At 38.5% G+C, this 17355-nt stretch overlaps 1 protein-coding gene across 5 annotated transcripts in view; it reads left to right on the top strand.

The window, feature by feature from the left end:
* The window catches only part of NRP1 (neuropilin 1), a 113207-nt gene that overhangs the window by 67140 nt on the left and 28712 nt on the right, over nt 1–17355 (top strand). For all 5 annotated transcript variants that reach the window (XM_018075581.2, XM_018075579.2, XM_018075578.2 and 2 more), the window contains exons 7-9: nt 11553–11708; nt 14388–14532; nt 15964–16295. In XM_018075581.2, coding sequence (XP_017931070.1) covers nt 11553–11708; nt 14388–14532; nt 15964–16295 — 633 coding nt within the window. The remainder of the gene's footprint in view (nt 1–11552; nt 11709–14387; nt 14533–15963; nt 16296–17355) is intronic.

The raw sequence follows: 17355 nt of genomic DNA, 5'->3' as shown, positions 1-17355 counted from the left end.
TGTTTGTTTAATTAACAGGTTTATTCCTACATCAGACAGCCGTTTAGGCTGACTTTACCAAGCTAGCTTATCTAAATATTTCACATGAAAGCTCAAGGAAGTGGAAGTCAACAATGCCTGTTATTTTTATTATCATTTCTGTTTCTTTTGGAGTTTGATAGTGAAGTGCATCATATTACTGCATAGAATAACATGAAAACCGGGGAAATCTCAGCCTCCCAATTCTCCTGGCCTTTGAAGGACTGCCTGAGAGCTGGAGTTCAGAGGCTTCGTGGTGGGGCTTGCCCATCATTAGGGAGCACACTGACATGAAAGCACAAAAACTGTCAGTCCTTTGTCTTCTCTACCACTTTAGAATACAAGTCATTAGAATACAAGTATTTGGTTCATGTCATTTTACAGTTCATAACTGCACTCCAGAAATCACAAAAAGCAGAGTTAGCTTTGTGTGGAAAAGTGTTACAGTTATCTTAACGGCCTTAACATGCTTTGCACATGGGCAAAGAATGACAAAAGAATATTCCTTTCTGGAAATCACAGCCAGTACAGACTGTGACACAGCACAGAACCGAGGTTAATTGACCCAGCAGGATACATTCGTACCTTTATTTACTGTGACATGGGAATAAATGGTAGAGTTTCACAAAGGCAAGTACTGAAATTAGACAAGAGGGAGAAGGAGAAATAAAAGGACCCTACAAAGTATGAAGGTTTTTTGATTATTCAAAGTGCTTTAAGAGCTATTTTAGTACCAGAAAGTTCCCAGCCATAGATTTATCACTCTGGGGAGGCTGAAGAGATGCTCAGAGAACTGTGCAAAACCATTGGCAGCCTTATTGCTCCAGAAGTGCAGGTGCAAAATGCAGTTTAGAGTAAAATCCTCTCTACCTCCCTCTGACATGTTTCAGCATCAGCCCTAATACAGAGTGGAGTCCTGTGTGGCTTCAAGCAATCCTGCATGCAACATATGGAGGAGCAGCAGAAGTAGAGCCCCTCCGAGCTTCCACTACCAGCCTAATCACTATAATAGTTTCGGTTCTTTCAGAGGATCCATTATGCAGAGATCTGGGTAGTTTGTATATAGCTCTGTAATTACCTATGCATCCACTTCCCAGTCCGGTCCTACATCCCCTCAACGGCTGCAAGACAGATGGTCCTTTAGAGCTGAGATAGTGAATTAAAAATGTGTCCAGCAAAAACACTGATTCAGCAACTACTAAAATAATTTTGTAGATTTACCTCACTATCACTAGTTGGTTCCAGGAGATAAAGAAATTAAAATCTTTAAATTGAAACTAAAACTAGTTTTAAATTAACCGCCACAGGCTTGTTTTGTTTTGTTTTGTTTTTTAAATCACAGCTTGTACTTTTACTTACTTTCACAGAAATTAAAACCACTTAAAAAATTCTGTACAGAATTATTCTTCTCCCTCTTTTGTTTTTGTTTTTATTTTTTCCATTCATTGGGTTCACATTTGGCTTGACTCAGAATATTTGTTATACTTTGTTGGTTTTCAAGCTGCCATCATGCCAAAAGAATCAGTTGTTCGTGCCATTCTACCTGGTATGGGAGCTCTCTCCCAGATGGCTTGCAGACCCCGTGGGGTCTGAGGCAGCCTTGCCCACCCAGCTACCAGGCACTGCAACACATCTGCTCCACCGCAGCCAGAACCTTCTGCAGATGTCAAGGAAGGTGTCTCAGAAGGAGATTTTTCTGAGCCTAGCAGAAATAATTAATCTACAAGACTAGGCAGGTGTCAAACTGAGGGTGAGGTAAAGCTCAAGGCTTCAAGTTAAGTGGCTAAGGCCAGTGGCGAGAAGCACTGCCTTGGGTAGGAACGCACAGCTGAGGTGTGTTATAATAAGCAGAGTTATTACTGAGCTAAAGGTCTCTGTTCTCACGGGGCTGACCCTGGGCTGGAGATGATAGGTGTACTGCTGAGTGCTTTGCAGAGACAATTATGCATTTTTATTCACTCTTTCCACACCTGCACCGTAGTATGAAGCTGTAGAGTTCATGAGTCCTATGGGCCTTTCCCCATCCCAGCATCCATGCTCCAGATTTTCTGTTGCTGAGCTATTATTTGCCTCCCCTGTCTTTCTGTCATCCTGCCTTTCTGTCCCAGTTTCTGTTCTACCCATTAGGTGACATTTTCACAGCAGTAGCAAAATAGGTAAAGTGGAAGGATAAATGAGATTTCTTCCAACTGGTAAATACCTGCCCTTCAGAAAGCAATTCGTCTTCTTTCAAAAAAAAACAAGTATATTTCAAAAAGGAAACACTTCATTTCATTTTGGCTTTACCTCTTATGTTTTCACTTGGGATTTTAAAAAAAAGTCTTTAAAAAGGCATTGGAAAAAATTCCAAAACTGACTGACAAACAAACCTACTAGCAGAGAAAATACAGTTGACCAAACATTAAGCTGAGGTTTGGTTCCTCTGTTTTCAGGAATAATTGGCTTCTCATCAGAGAAGCACTGTTTATACATAACTTCCACCAACCAGCTGTAACTGTATAGTCTGGTCTTTCTCTTCATTGCAGGCTTTTGTGTTGAACGCTTCAGACCAAACTCATTTCTGGTGTTGATCCCCTGAAGCTGATGAAAGGCTCAATTTGCTCTATCACATATAAAACCAGGGTGTATTTTAACTGGTCAAATTTAGGTTATAGATTATTGTACTAAAGACTAAATTGTCTTTCAGCTTTAGCAGATTCTTCCATTGCAAATCCTACCAACTTCAAGCTATTGGCTGAAGGGTTAACATAGCACAGAATAATTTTTAAGTGCTCTTATCAGGCCTTAAAAATTACCTGTCTACAGGAGTGCTCCCCCTCTTTCATGATATGCTTAACTAAGAAAATACACCCTTGTGTTTATTTTAAAAAGCCACAGCACTTAAAAATCAATCGCTTTGTTCTTTACATAGCTGGAGATAGAGTAACTTTTAGATAGGCTAGTGAGGGTACACAAACCAGGCATCATCAGCTGGCCAAAGAAACCCTGAAAATGAAATCCCTGTGGCTTGAGTTGGAGTGTTTTGCTAAGGGCAGGGCAGAGCTGGGGACAGACAATCTCCCTGGTTTGTTTCAGTGCCTGAGGGAAGTTGTCTTGGTTGTCACTGGCCTGTGCCATCCCTTCTACTGTCCCCCTTCCTCCACCAGCACGGGACAAGAGTACCACTCTCAGCAGCAGGACTTCCAAATCACAACTTTAGAAGTATTTCATCTACCTGTGTGCGTTTCCTCAGAGCTATGAGGGACATACCAGAAAAAGTGGAATAATCTTAGCATGTGCAGCCTGTCACTCATTTTTCACAATACATTTACAGTACCCTCACTACATCATCTAACTGCAGCTACCTGTTATTTTTCAAGAAGGTAGCAAAAACTCATATTTTGAAAAAGCAGTGGCTTGCTTGGTGACCCAGTAGTAAGTTAAAATCATCATATACAATGTGTATGAAATAGAAAATCGAATTTGGGTGCAACAAAACTGACAGTTCCATTTAACAGAGAATAAATGAATGCAGACTGCTGTGGATGAATGACTGATTTAAAGAGACTGTGATGATTTTCCAAGATGAGAAAGCTGATCACAAGAAAATACATACATTTCTATGTGACACAGGTTATACACCTACTCCAATTGCCAGTGAAATTAGGCTTAAAAAGTGTTATATCATAGACACTGGCACTTTTTCCTGATTTTACTGTGATTTTTTATAGAAAACCTAAAGTCTGAACTTTCAAAAATATCTGAGTGTAGTAATTTCCAGTTATTTCAGTGGAGCTGGCTCTGAACACACGGATTGCACTGTCAGATCTATCTACACCATCAAGGTGTACTGTGTGAGACAGCAGAGGTTTAATTTTGCATAGTGTATCATCCCTTGCTTAACAGCTTCCTAGCCATTAGCATAGGTATGCTGTGAAACAGGAAGAAGCAGAAGTTATTACTGTGTGTTTACACTTGTAACATTGTAGTTATATTCAAAATACCAAAATTATAAATCAATAATAATTTTCTGCCTTTACCCTCTGATTTTAACAGGACAGCAGCTGGCAAAAAAAAAAAATTCTACAAAAGAACTTAATAGGCAAAATTCAGTGTTTTCTACCCAAACCCTAGTTATTCATATGTGAAGAAGTCTGATAGAGAATCTTTGGATTACTTGTTTCCCATTTGTGCATTAGTTGCTCAGTACACTTAGGGGAAAGAAAGTCCTACAATTATGCCCTTTTCTCAGAAAAGAGTAGTTCTGCAAGTATTGCTATAGAGTTTCCCTTTTCTATAGTTTCTAACACAAACCGGGGAAGGTCACATTCAAACTGCACTAAATAGTTGTCTTCATTCCAGATCACAGGATTAAGCTCAAGTTTAAAATTAAATGTAAATTACAAATAAGTATTCAGAAAACGTTAATTAAAAGTATTACGTTCCTGACTCATTTATTGCTCAGCAAGGGTTCCTAAGTATCTTAGCTGGAGAAAGGGGCCATTCAAATTCACCCCTTTTTTTTGACCAAGTCATTGTACATGTCTTAGGTTATCCATTTGCAAGTTAATGTAGTGCTGAAGCAAAGGTTTTCATTTTAAAGAAGTAATATTTCACAGCAAGATATGTTCCTGAAAGATGTAAAACAATCTTTTTCTGCAACACTGGGAGTTAATCAGCCTTTCTTCACTGCTACAGAGAGGGTTTGAATGGCATAGGATGCTGATTGCTTAGATCCCAGAGCCTATAGAAAACCCAATACGATTACATTTTCCTCCCTTTGTTATCAGAGTTTATTGTAGCTTGGTGTTCAGGTTTTAAGTAGTTTTCAAGTAAGAAAAATAAATTAAGAAAAAGGTATTTTCTGAGTCTTCTGAATAACAGTTGTGTTGTATCAGAGCACCACATGAATGCAAAAGGTGGAGTTTGCAAATGAATAACATAAGGATCATTCCCTATCACTGCATGTGCACTGGATGCATTTCACACAACAGAGAGAGCCCATTTCAGGGAGCATTGCATTGCCTTTGCTTGTAAACCAAGCTTCTTCAAAGACCCACACTACAAGTATCACACAGAGCTCGTGTACCAGTGTCAGTGCTGCTCCCGGCCCACTTGCAGCATTTCTCTTTCACATTTGATCTTTATAGTTTCCATACTGGAGCAATTTGGCTTGCTGAATTCTGGAAATGTCTCCAGTTAAAATGCTAGTGTATTAACCTGCTGTACTGAGTCTCTTTTGTTTCTCTTTACCAGAGTGCTGCTTGCCAATTTTTACGACTACAGCAGATTTTACTATTCAAACAGAACCAGATGGAACACCAGTTCAAAGAACATGTCAGAATTAAATATTTCTTTTTTAATTAGTTGCTTCTGATTTATGCAAAAAAAATTAACATAAGAGTGGGAGAATGTGCCATGAATCCAGATGCAACACAGCCCACACAAGCATTATCTTTTCTCTGTCAGAGGCACAGAGGCTTTTTCTTTCATTATTTTCTTGTCTTTTCTTTTTTCCTTTTTGTTTCTGGATTTCAGTTTTCTTATGCTTTCTGCATCTTTTCTTTCTTGAACCAGCTCCATAATGATGACTGAGTTTATCTTATGTTCAGCAGTCACACTTTTTCATCATTATCTTAAATTCTCTCTCATAGAAACTGGTTGATCTGCTTCTAAAAAAAATTATTGTACTCAATACTGCAATCCCAGCATCAGTAGCTCAACATGATAGCATCCTTAGACTTTAATCCTTGTTTTCAGTTGAGGGAATCTTTACACTTATGTTTTTTTCTGCTGCGGAAAAGGACTTAAGCAGAAGGTCAAGATTGTGAGGAATATATATTTTAAATGCTAGAGAAAGTTCATTTCCCTTTTGCTGCCAAGAATTCCTGTTGCTTTGGCATGAATGTTTGCTCATCTCTTCTTTCATGCTTCCCCATTTTTGCCAAGTCACATAAGCATCACTTCAGTAAAACATGCTGACTGGGGATAGTTCTTAAGCACAGACTAGAAGTTAAGCGTGTGATGAGCTGCTTTCCCTTTTGGGGCTCTCAGGATGTTGCTGTCAAGGTCAATGAGAAAGACTTCAGTGACTCAGGAGAGATCTTAATAACAGCAATATTTTCTCCCTACTTTCTTTATGGAGCTGCCACAAGTATCACTGAGAATTTTGCACAAAGATCTGAGATAGTTTACAGGCTTAACTATTTTCGCTTAAACCCAGGATGAATATTTACACCCTGTAAATAATCAAAGAGTTGTGCTCTTGCAGTAACTACTTATTTCAAGGATGAAGACTTTTGGAAGTGATTTTCCAACTAAATTAATTAAACTATTTTCAGAATTTCTACTAGAGCCTGTGCCATTTTTACTTAGCATTGTAATCTAATAAGTAAAGGAATTAAGTCTTAGTTGTATATACATCTTGAGGAAGCATGATTGGTCAAATCAAAAGTAATACTTAACAAAAAAAATCAACTCTTGCTTAATTAAATATTTGACAGAAGAACAGTGAAGCATCACAATAGTTAATCTGACTCAGAGCACTGTATGCTATCTAGGGAAATGACACGGTTCTCTAAAAATATTTACTTTGGTATGTTGTGTCAAGTGATGGATTGTACAGCTTTTCAAGCCACAAGAGATGCCCACAACAAAAAGCTTCCTGTTGTTAATCAAACTCCAGCACTCGGTCCTTTATTTTCTCAGGCTGTTGAACAGACCTACAGTAGGCGTGTTAAAAGCTGGCAAAACTGCTCCCTTGCTGCAGTTCCCTCAGTGACTGTATTTTATTTAACAAGGCAGATTTTCATTCTGAAAATAAGGTCTTCCATACTTCAACATGGTTATGTATGATGACAGGAAGCAGCAATATTAATTTCAAGCCGTGTATGTCATGTGTTGTTCTTTATCCAGCAGTTTGCTAAGATTTGCTACATGATACATTGTACAGAGCTAAATGTATTTTTTTCCTTCTCTTTAACTGGTCTCTGGTAAAATGCATATGCCATCCCTTGCATATCTATGTCTTAAAAATGTGTCACCTACTAACATTTTTTGGAGACAGTAAGACAGCAATAAAAATATATCTCCTGGATGCTAAAAGATATTGCAGAATAAATAGAGAGGAAGTAATTCATATGTAGCTAGCGCCTTGCAAAATGCTCTTGCAGGAAAGAAATTAATTTCAGAAATAGGAACAAGAGAGGCTTTTTTCTACATGAACATTTCTCTCCTGGAAAAAAAAATTGCACACTTGAGATGCTCCTCATTTCTTTTAAGTTAGAGGCCCATTCCTATAGACAGTTCTGCTCCCACAGTTGTACTTATGAATAAAGACAGTCACACTGCAACACAAGCAATTATCAAAGGCTATGTTTTTGGATAAGACCCTAAGGCATCATTTTCCAAGAGAAATATGCTTTTTAATCAGAATGAAAGTGATGAAAATTTGAAAAAAGAACTAGCAATGTACTGCAGTTAGTCAAAGATGAAACTCTGGTCATGGTAATGAAATGTCAGTATTTCAGGTTTGGAGACATCTGCCTATCTCAGATCACAGCCATACAGCTTGTGGTAACATACAAAATCACTTGTGTTCTCTAAAATAAATACCAGATGTTTGTTTATCATATGTGCAGAAACTTAAATGTCAAATAATTGCAGGGAAATGCATTTGATGTTCATCTTCAAAAGTACTGAATTTCATCACCACCTCTCTCCACAGCCATTTTAATGTGAAACACAAGTTCTTGAAACAAAAAGGACAAGAAGGCCAAAACAAAAAGCTAGTTATTAAAGATTTGTATTACTATCTATTACTATAGTTGAAGGAGCCTGGATCTGAGAAAAATGGGTAGCCTCTGGTCATGTTAAAAGTTGGACCTTCTTTGGAGGTTCCCCTTTGACTGGAACTTACACAGAGAGTTGATCTCTATAAACTTAAGCCTCCAAAATGCAAACCAAGTCCTATGTGTTTGGTGACACAGCCGTTCCAGAGCTACTACCCCCTGCATTGATTCATCTGGAAAACATGGAGAAGAGCTGTGTCTTACCACAGCCACACTTTGCTACCTTCAGGTTCCAAGGGTTAATAGCAGTTGATATGGTTGAATTTCTACTCTGAGCAGTTCCTGTGACATTTAGAATATGTGTTTTATGGACAATATTTACATTTTATAGAAAGCAAAGTTTTAAAAGACATTGAAACAAAAAACAAAATACATCACCAAGTGATTAATGAGGGTGAGCTTAACAGCCCAATAAAATGTGTCATGCAGTTTCCAAGGTAGTCTTCTAATAATTCATTTCTATCACCTTACTTAGAGAAGAAGAGTAATACATTTAGAGCTTGATTTGCAAACATACTTAGGCACAACAGAGGGGTGCTCAGTGTTGCAATTCTGTTTGCATGCATCTGGAGAAGAGTGGTGCCTCTCTGGAGGCCACTGCAGAGAACCATCAAAGGGAGGAAAATGCCTTAAGCCCTACCTCTCTCCTGGACCTTTTCACTGACACAGAACTGAAAACTCCAAGAGACCCTTCTGCTTCTCTGCTGCTTAGCCTCAGCTTTCTTGTTTGCACTGCTCCTTTCTCACAAAATAACACTGATGGAGAGATATTATTCTTTTTTTCTCTATCAGTTTATGAACAAACAGCCCCTGGCATGTGTCAGGTCTGGGGTTACAGCTTCCTTTTGCAGGGGGTTTAAAGCTGTGCTGAACACTACAGCTGTCAGACTCCAGGCATTCCAGGAGAGGACTGCTACTAACACAGTTCCAGTTTTCAAGAAGCACGTAAAGATTTGCTGATCCAGAGAGACCACATCTATGTGGAGAGGAGTTCTCCCTAACAAGAAGAGAGACATCCCTCCTGCAGTACTGTCTTACTGTAGTTTCTGTCTTATGTCAGTTACTGGAGGCAGGAGTGCTAATGATGATGCCCTTTCCTTCCTTGCTTGTAGGCAATAAATTAAAGGTCCTCTCAGAGTCTCTCTCTCCCTCCTGGTGAGAGAACCCTGCCATCTTTTGAACGTGAAGATAGATGTCTATATCCCTTGTGTGTTTAGGACTGAGCCCTGGGCAGTGAGATTGATGCTGCAGGATATTCAGTGCCCAGGAGTTAAGAAGGTGTATTGAATCCCAAAATTTGGGACCAAGCAAAATCTGGGGACCTGAAGTTTTCTAATGGGACAAGCCTGAGACACCTGAAGGGTCTGTGACTGGTACCAATTGTTAGCTCAGGCATCAAGTAATCAAACCTTTCCCTAAACCATCAATGTTAAATTTTAACTCAGCTTCAAATACCTAGAACTCTTGTAATAGGCCATTGCTTGACTTTATTCACAATGAAGTACTTGCTGTATATTAAAAAGCCCCTACTAGAATAATTTCAAATCAGTTGGAACGGTACAGGCTTGGGACCCTAATCATTTCAAAACTGAAGAGCTGTTTCAAATTGTGAGAGAAGCAGATCATTTAAATAACTTAGCTCTGCACTCCCTCAGACTTCCAGATTTTCAAGTGCACTTCAGCCTGGAAGTGAATGAGGTATTGGACATAACTCAGTGCAGCACACTTTACAATCAGCAGAGTACAGTTTGGAGAGCATTTGAAGTTAAGCTGAGATTGCTCAGCGCAATGATGCCCAGATTCCCCCATTAACTTTCAGATTGCAACAATCTAACATCTGAGACTCTCCAGTTGCTTTAAATCACTTGATTGTTTTTGTAAGGCTGGGATTTTTTTATTTTTTTTAAGACTGATTTTTTTTTTAATCACACAAAAACAAGATGTTGCAGTATTTCACCCCAAAAGACAAGGGCTAAAATGTTACATATAGCCTTTACCAGCCTTAAAAACTGGGGCAGGGGTTTTGCCCTGAAAGCCAGTTCTATCTGTCACACACAAGGCTGCTATTCTTGTGCTGGAGGACTCCAAAATGCCTTGTATATGACATGGGCATTGAGAGAGCAGACACTGTCCTCAGTGCCACTTCCTTCAGCCTTTTGGGAGAGAATGCAGAGCATGTTGATTTAACTGCTCCAGCGCCTGTGGATATATGACATACATCCAGGAAAAAGGATGCCTGTGGGACACAGGACACATATATTCTGCCTCCTGTGCACTTTGGAAATAATGAAAAAGCCTGAGACATTCATGGGACAATTCACTTGATAAGGATTAATTCAACCTATTATTATCCTACTGAACTGTGGACAAGTGAAGTTTAGGGGGATAAATTACTCTGATTAATATTTTGCGAATAGTGTCATTTTATCATGAAATTAAATGGCTTGCTTTAGGAAACAAAGAGAAGGTTCTAGCTGTAGAGAAATAGGGTGAAGAATTTGATTTTAATTGGTTTGTTGTTACAGCTAAAAAAAGGGTTGTACAGAAATGGCAGGCATTTAAAGCTGTGGTCACCAACCTGACTATGAGAAAGTTTTGTGTCTAGTGTCAGCCATTTGGCAACTGGACTTGTGCACTGAGATGAAGATTTCTTTTGCCAGCAGAACTGACTTTAGTAGTTGTGTTCCTATACCCCACATCATGCTCCCAAATATACTGATATTTCTTTGATGCCACATGATGACCTAGATGAGGAAAAGATCTAGATGGCAAGTAACGGGGAGGAAGAGCAAGATTAACTTAAATCACTTTTCCATTTGTAAAGGAGAAAGAGAGAGAGCGAGTGAAAAAGAGTGAAGACCTCTAATGAGCATTTGTGTGCACACCATGGCATTCATTTCTCCAAGTTCAAAATTACATTATTTTCTAATGACAGAAGTCCACTACATTTGACAGTTGGAACAGAATTATTGCACTTGTGCTAATGCTTCTTTCTGTTTTCTTCAAATACATCATACAGTAAAAGCAACTAATTTGCCTTTTTCTTAACTAAATCACACAGTGATTTGTAATTATCTTGTGACTAACTAATACATCATGGGATTCTTTTCTTCTCTTCTATTTGCAAGCAACAATTTCCTGAGTTTTAGCAGAATTCTTGTTATCATTCCCTAAGTGCACATCTTTGACATTGTACTATTAAATTTCATCTGATTTCTAATACTGCAATCCTTAGGGTCACTCTGTTCTCACTGCATGAGTCTCCTCTGTATCGACAAGGCCTTGCAGACTTGTGTCCTTAGCAAATTTCATTAGCATCTATGCAAGGTAGTTAATGAAAATATTAAGTAAGGTTTTTCACCAGACTGGTCCTTGGGGAATTTCTCTAGTAACTTCTCTGCAGTCTGTTGGTTCCCACTTGCACTGATGGGGTCTCTGGTTGCTCCCTCACAGAGAAAAGAGAATTCTCTGGCATGTGAATAACCCTTCTGGCTAATTAGACAAATTTTCCCATCTTCTGTGATGGTGCTGTTTACAAAACAGGCGATTATGTCTGTGTTATTATCAACAATATTTTGCAATTTCCTTCATACAAAATCCTTATTATCTTTGTAAAACATGGTGGGGTGGAGGGGGTACCATTTCTGCAGTATTGTTGTCCTCTGAACTGATTGTCTTCACATCCCAAATTATTCTCTACCCCAGGTAGATCTAGGCCTTCTCCGCTTTGTTTCTGGAATTGGGACCCAAGGAGCCATCTCAAAAGAAACAAAGAAAGAATATTATCTGAAAACATATCGTGTAGATGTCAGCTCCAATGGAGAGGACTGGATTACACTGAAGGAAGGAAACAAACCTGTTGTAAGTATTTTTTTGTTTGTTTTTTTTTATCGCTCTTCAGCGAAGAAATAGTCTGTTGAACTGTTTAGTTACTATTAACTGTTTAAAAAAGAGGAGTAAGGTATCAGAGGTTTAGTCAGGTTGATCAGGGTTAACAGTTTGCCAAATCCAAAGCCAGCTATTGTCTCAACAGTGATGGGCCACAGAAATTGTCTATGCAAACCCTAGAGGAGCTGAAAGTGGTACAGAGTGCTGCCTTATCTGTTGAACTCACCATAATTTGAGTGATTTGTTTCTTCTTCCTGGAGTGTTCTGCTCTTTCCCAGCTTGCCAGAGATTTTCTGTGTGACCTTGAGAAAAACATTATGCAGAACCTTTCAAAAAATGTGTTGCTCTGTTATCTACAGTGAAGTTCTGGATATGCAACGTGTCAGCACCTCAGCTCCCTGTGCGTGGCCATGCTGTCTTGCAGGAGTGCTAGCAAGTGATTAGACTTCCAAGTATCTCAGTGATGGGGGTCATGCAGGCAGATGATTAGGCACATCTTTCCATCCTTATAGATTTTTATCACCTTTCCATTTATCGGCACATTTGCCCTCTGTGACCTCCCAATGAAACAGCTTTAGACACTTATAAGAAAATCTTTATTATCCGCTACCGTGAGCATAAAGCTTATTATTGAGAAGTCAGTTCTACTCCAGCTCTCACATGAATAACCCCAGTGAGGCTGTGCCTCCCTTCCCACCTCACTCAGGATGTACCTGGAAGCAGCATCCCCAGAGGCTGCCAGGGGCTGATGCAACTGGAAAGGTTTGGTTGGTACCTCCCTTCAGAACAGCTTTTTTGTGACCCTTCTATGAAGACAGAGAAGAGCTGTACAATATCAAACTCTATCAGTGTAATGCTATCTAGCTTTAAATATTTGGTTACTGGTTTGTCCCTGACTCATCTGTAAATGCTCTGCCAAGTCCACATTTATCTAATCAAAATGGTAGTAGTATTTAACATACACCTTTCTTCTTTGAAGCATTTTGTAAAACAATTAAAAAATAGATACTGAAATCTTCTCTTTGATAGGTATTATCCTGGTTTTACAGTAACTTCAGGTCAAATACCACAATGTGGGCACTGTACAATGATATGTAAAGCTAAAATAACTGACTTGCCCAAAGTCACAAGAGGAGCCAGCACTGTGGCTGGTATGAGGCACATGGTTTCCTGGCTCTGGATTCTGTAATCTGAACAACTGCTTCTTTCAAAATCAGACCATGCCTGATTTTCATTACCAACTTCAATTTGTAAACTCTCCAAGAGTGTATTTTACATGAGTTTCTCTTGCACATGGTGTCCTTAATTAATGAGAACACTTCCTAAACCTGTGTCACTTGTCCAAAGGCTTTATAAAAAAATTAGATTTCTAAAATGGCAATATTTTGCTGTTGATAGAGACAAGAAAAAAACATGCACCATTCTCTCTCTAATGTTTTAATTCCCATTAAAAGTTCACAGCTACAGATCTCTTCAAGGCACCCTCACCTTCGTATTTTACTAACACCTTATAGGAAGCTGTGTACTTTTGAGAAAAAATTCATTTTCTCTGTCAGATGCAAACTTTGAGAAAACTACAGGAGGTCCTCACAGAGAAAAAAGTTGCTGAAAAGAAATGTAGCTCCATTTAAAATCTCTTACTAGACGTTAAATTACTTGAGATGTAACTGAGCCTGATGAGTTGACAGCTGTGTGCTGTTGGTCACCGATCCAAATTAGTGCAGTTACAGTAAGTAACAAACAGGAAAGTAGACAGTGTGTGTAAGAAATGGGAGAAATGTCCCATAAAAGGAGAGGGGTTTGTATCCATGGAAAAAAACAGGAAATCGGTCTTCCCTATGTGAGGAAGAAGCAGGAAGCTGAATCACCTTCTTTGGATTAGAACATTGCAAGGTTTCAGCTCTGCTAGGAAGGAGCAAGTCTGCAGGATCCTCAACATGAAAGCACAGCCCAGTCCTGTCCCTTCTTGTGGAAGTTTCATTGTTCATTTAATTTGACTGCCAGCCTCAGGGGATGCAGGGAAAGTCTTAAAGCCTGTTATGTAGATTTTAAATAGACTTCCATCTCAGTATGCAAGGAGAAAAAAAATTCTGAGTACTTGTTGAAAAGGATTTGAAAACAAGAGGTTAACAAAGCAAGGTTTTCATGATATCCTCTGCAAAACTTTTAAGCCCAAGGACAGCAAAATGATATGTTTTTATCCTAACTCCATATAGGATTTTTTTGTGGTCTAATTGAAATCCAAACCTATAGTTTGAGCCTGAAGTTCTGTAGCTTTTGCATTGTTCTACGAGTGTACTAGAGATAAAACTGCCCTAATGGGGCATTGAGGGATTCTTCCAGGACACAGAAGTCCTTGGGTGACAAAGACCAGCGTATGTCATTCCTGCATATAGATCTGGGCATTAGGAACACCTTTTTTAGTATCACTGAACACCTTCCATCTTCATTTTTCCTCCCCAAGGAAAACTAATCTGTCTGCAAAAGTTGTTTTAGGAGATTAAGGAGATTTTCCCATGCAAGTCTTTTGTCTCAGCCCCCACAAAATAACCCTGGTTAGACTTTATATCATAACTATGTGTAAAACACAGAATTGTAAACAACATTTAAGAGAAAGCTTAACATATATATACTTTTTGTTTCCACACAAAGGTGTTTCAAGGGAATAGCAATCCCACTGATGTTGTTTACAGACCTTTTGCCAAACCAGTTTTAACCCGGTTTGTGCGAATTAGACCTGTGTCTTGGGAAAATGGAGTTTCACTGAGATTTGAAGTCTATGGCTGCAAAATAACAGGTAGGTCTTGGGAAGAATTATAAAATCAAGGGAATTTATTGTGCTTATGCTGTGAGTTTTATTTTTATGAGTGAAATGCATTTTCACAATCTGCAGTATGGTCTGAATCTAGAAATTTAAAAAAAAAAAAAAAAGAAAACACCACAACCCAAACATTTAGTGTTATCTGACTGTTGTTCTGACATTATCTTTTAGGTTTAATTACTTTCCTTGCAATTACTTTACAGGTCCATGTAAATACCTGAGATACATGGATATTTTGCAAATTCCCATGTTAGTTTTCCTTCCTAACCCCCCAGTCCCTCTGTCTCATGCTTGCTATTCATAGGTAATTCTCAGCAGGTTTCCCAAGGAACAAACATACATAACTAGATACAGAAGCATTGCGAGGTACAAACACTCAGATCTGGAACCTATGCAAGCAATGGTATTTATAGTCAATAATGATAAGTATTGGAAAGTAACTCCTTTATATCACAGTTTCCTATCAAATTTTTTTTTAGAAATCTTTTTTTTATCGTTTTACATTTCCTATACTTCCTACAAAATGGAGGTGCTTTTATAAGTAAGCTAAAAATACAAGTTATAGATGAAAGAAAATGTTAATGAGTTATTATATTTTACAAAGCTGATTTTTCTAGTGCATTTTTTAGCAATTAACATAGTTCATTGGAGTGATTTTTAATACTTCTAGGGCTTTTTTTTTCCTTTTAGGGTTTCTTTAGTCTTGAAAATGTTTCTTAGGACTGGTTTTCCTACAGTAGGAAAATAAGATTACTAATTACTTTGTTAGAGAATTCCAGGTCATTCTATGAAGTCTTTTCAGATTAGATGTCAGCAGGACTGCTGTTACATTCTATATTGGAAATCTTCATTCCTTGTCAGCAGATACTTCTAATTTACTTTTATCTAGGATCATAAAAGAAGCAACTATTTAGCTTCTGTTTCATCTGAAAAAGTCTGAGAGACCAAGGAAATACAATAGGAAAATCTCACACGCATCAATAAAATTGTATTTTACAGAATCTATGAAGATTTCCATTTCCAATGCCACCAAAATAAAGCAATCTGCACCCAGGTTTTGGCTGATTTTGGAAGTTTTCTCTAGGGAAAGATTCACAAATTCAGATGACCCTGCACTCTTTGCCTTAGCAAGAAGAATAGAAAACAAGAATAGAATAGGATTTTCTGATCCTTTTGGTTCCCACTAAGCCAAAAATACTTGTGGTATTTTGGTACTTCCTGCCAAAACTAGGATGTGCAAGTTTGAACAAATGAAAATTATATACAAATCCAAACAGGTTCTTTTGGATATAAGAAATAAATAAGTAATTACTTATGATAGTTGATTTGACTGATGTGTCCTGTTTCTGTTTTATTGCTTGTTCAGATTAACTATTTAATTTATTTGGGGCTTTTTTTTCTCTGTAGATTATCCTTGCTCTGGGATGCTGGGTATGGTGTCTGGGCTCATTCCTGACTCTCAGATTACTGCATCTACTCAAGTGGATAGAAACTGGATCCCAGAAAATGCTCGGCTCATAACAAGCCGTTCAGGTTGGGCGCTGCCACCAACTACTCACCCATACACAAATGAATGGCTTCAAATAGATCTTGGTGAAGAAAAAATAGTGAGGGGTATAATTGTCCAGGGAGGCAAGCACCGAGAAAACAAAGTGTTCATGAAAAAATTCAAAATTGGCTACAGCAACAATGGATCAGATTGGAAAATGATTATGGATTCCAGCAAGAAAAAGATAAAGGTAAGGAGAAAAACTCTGCACTAAAGAAAAGTTACATTAAAAAAAAAAAGTTTACATTACATTTCTATGCATCTGTCTCTGACCTTAGAAAAGGCACACAGCTGGGACAAAGCCAAGCAGGGGAACTCCAAGGGCAGCAATCCTGAAGGGGTGCTGTGAGAGCCATCCCATGCCTGAGGGCAAGAGCTGGCCTTGGGACATTTGCCTCTCTCTGGCAGCAAAGGTTTTGCTTATTCAACAGGTAGTTCAGGCTTGATTCCTGACAACTTGGTGCTTCCGTGGCCCCCAGGTTACTGCAAAATCCCATGCAATGGGATTTAAAAGTATACTCTAAAAAACTAAACTCCACACTAAAATTGAAAGTGAATGAATTTATTTGAGACACTGAATTACTTTTCTTTTTATCTATTATTGTCAGAGCTGTAGAGTAAGAGTGGGGTTATTTAATTCAATGGAGTACCTGTTGTATTTCTGGACTGCCTATAGATTGCTCTGAGAGTTTCATAGGCTCTTTGTAATGATCTGATCCAAGTCCCTCCAAAAGAAAGTGAAGAAGTTTTTGACGAATTATCCCCTCCCAAGTGAAAAGTACTATTATATTGTGACAAGTGAAGCATCTTGGCAGTTGCTTGGGAATAAAGGGCAACTGGTTCATGGGCTCAAGCAGAAACTGAAAGGCATTTACAGAGGAGGACCAAATGAATTGCTGGGTGACATGCCAAGGAAAATGAGTGTGGCCCAGAAAAGCTTCTGGGAATGTACCTGTTTCGGTTTGTCTTTGCATGTATGTGTTTCAGGATCTAAATTGCACTGTGTTGAGCTTGTTTATACCAAATCTCATTTTAATCTTCCATCCCATTTTGTTATCATTGCTCACAAAGTGCGTTTTTGCCTCAAAAAGTACAACTTGGTTTTTAGTCTTTCTACGCAGTTCCTTGAAGAAATAAGTAGGCATGCTAGTGCTGTAGTACTGGGATGACCAGGCAATTGCATACCAAAATGTACCCTCAAAAGGCAAATCATTGTGGTGCTTGGCAGATGGAAATCCTGAGAGTTGCTT

This window comes from Manacus vitellinus, unplaced genomic scaffold (assembly GCF_001715985.3).
Source record: "Manacus vitellinus isolate BGI_N305 unplaced genomic scaffold, ASM171598v3 scaffold_3_pilon, whole genome shotgun sequence".
Lineage (NCBI taxonomy): Eukaryota > Metazoa > Chordata > Aves > Passeriformes > Pipridae > Manacus > Manacus vitellinus.
The sequence above is the reverse complement of the archived record's forward strand: the minus strand, read 5'-3'. Positions and strand labels throughout refer to the sequence as shown.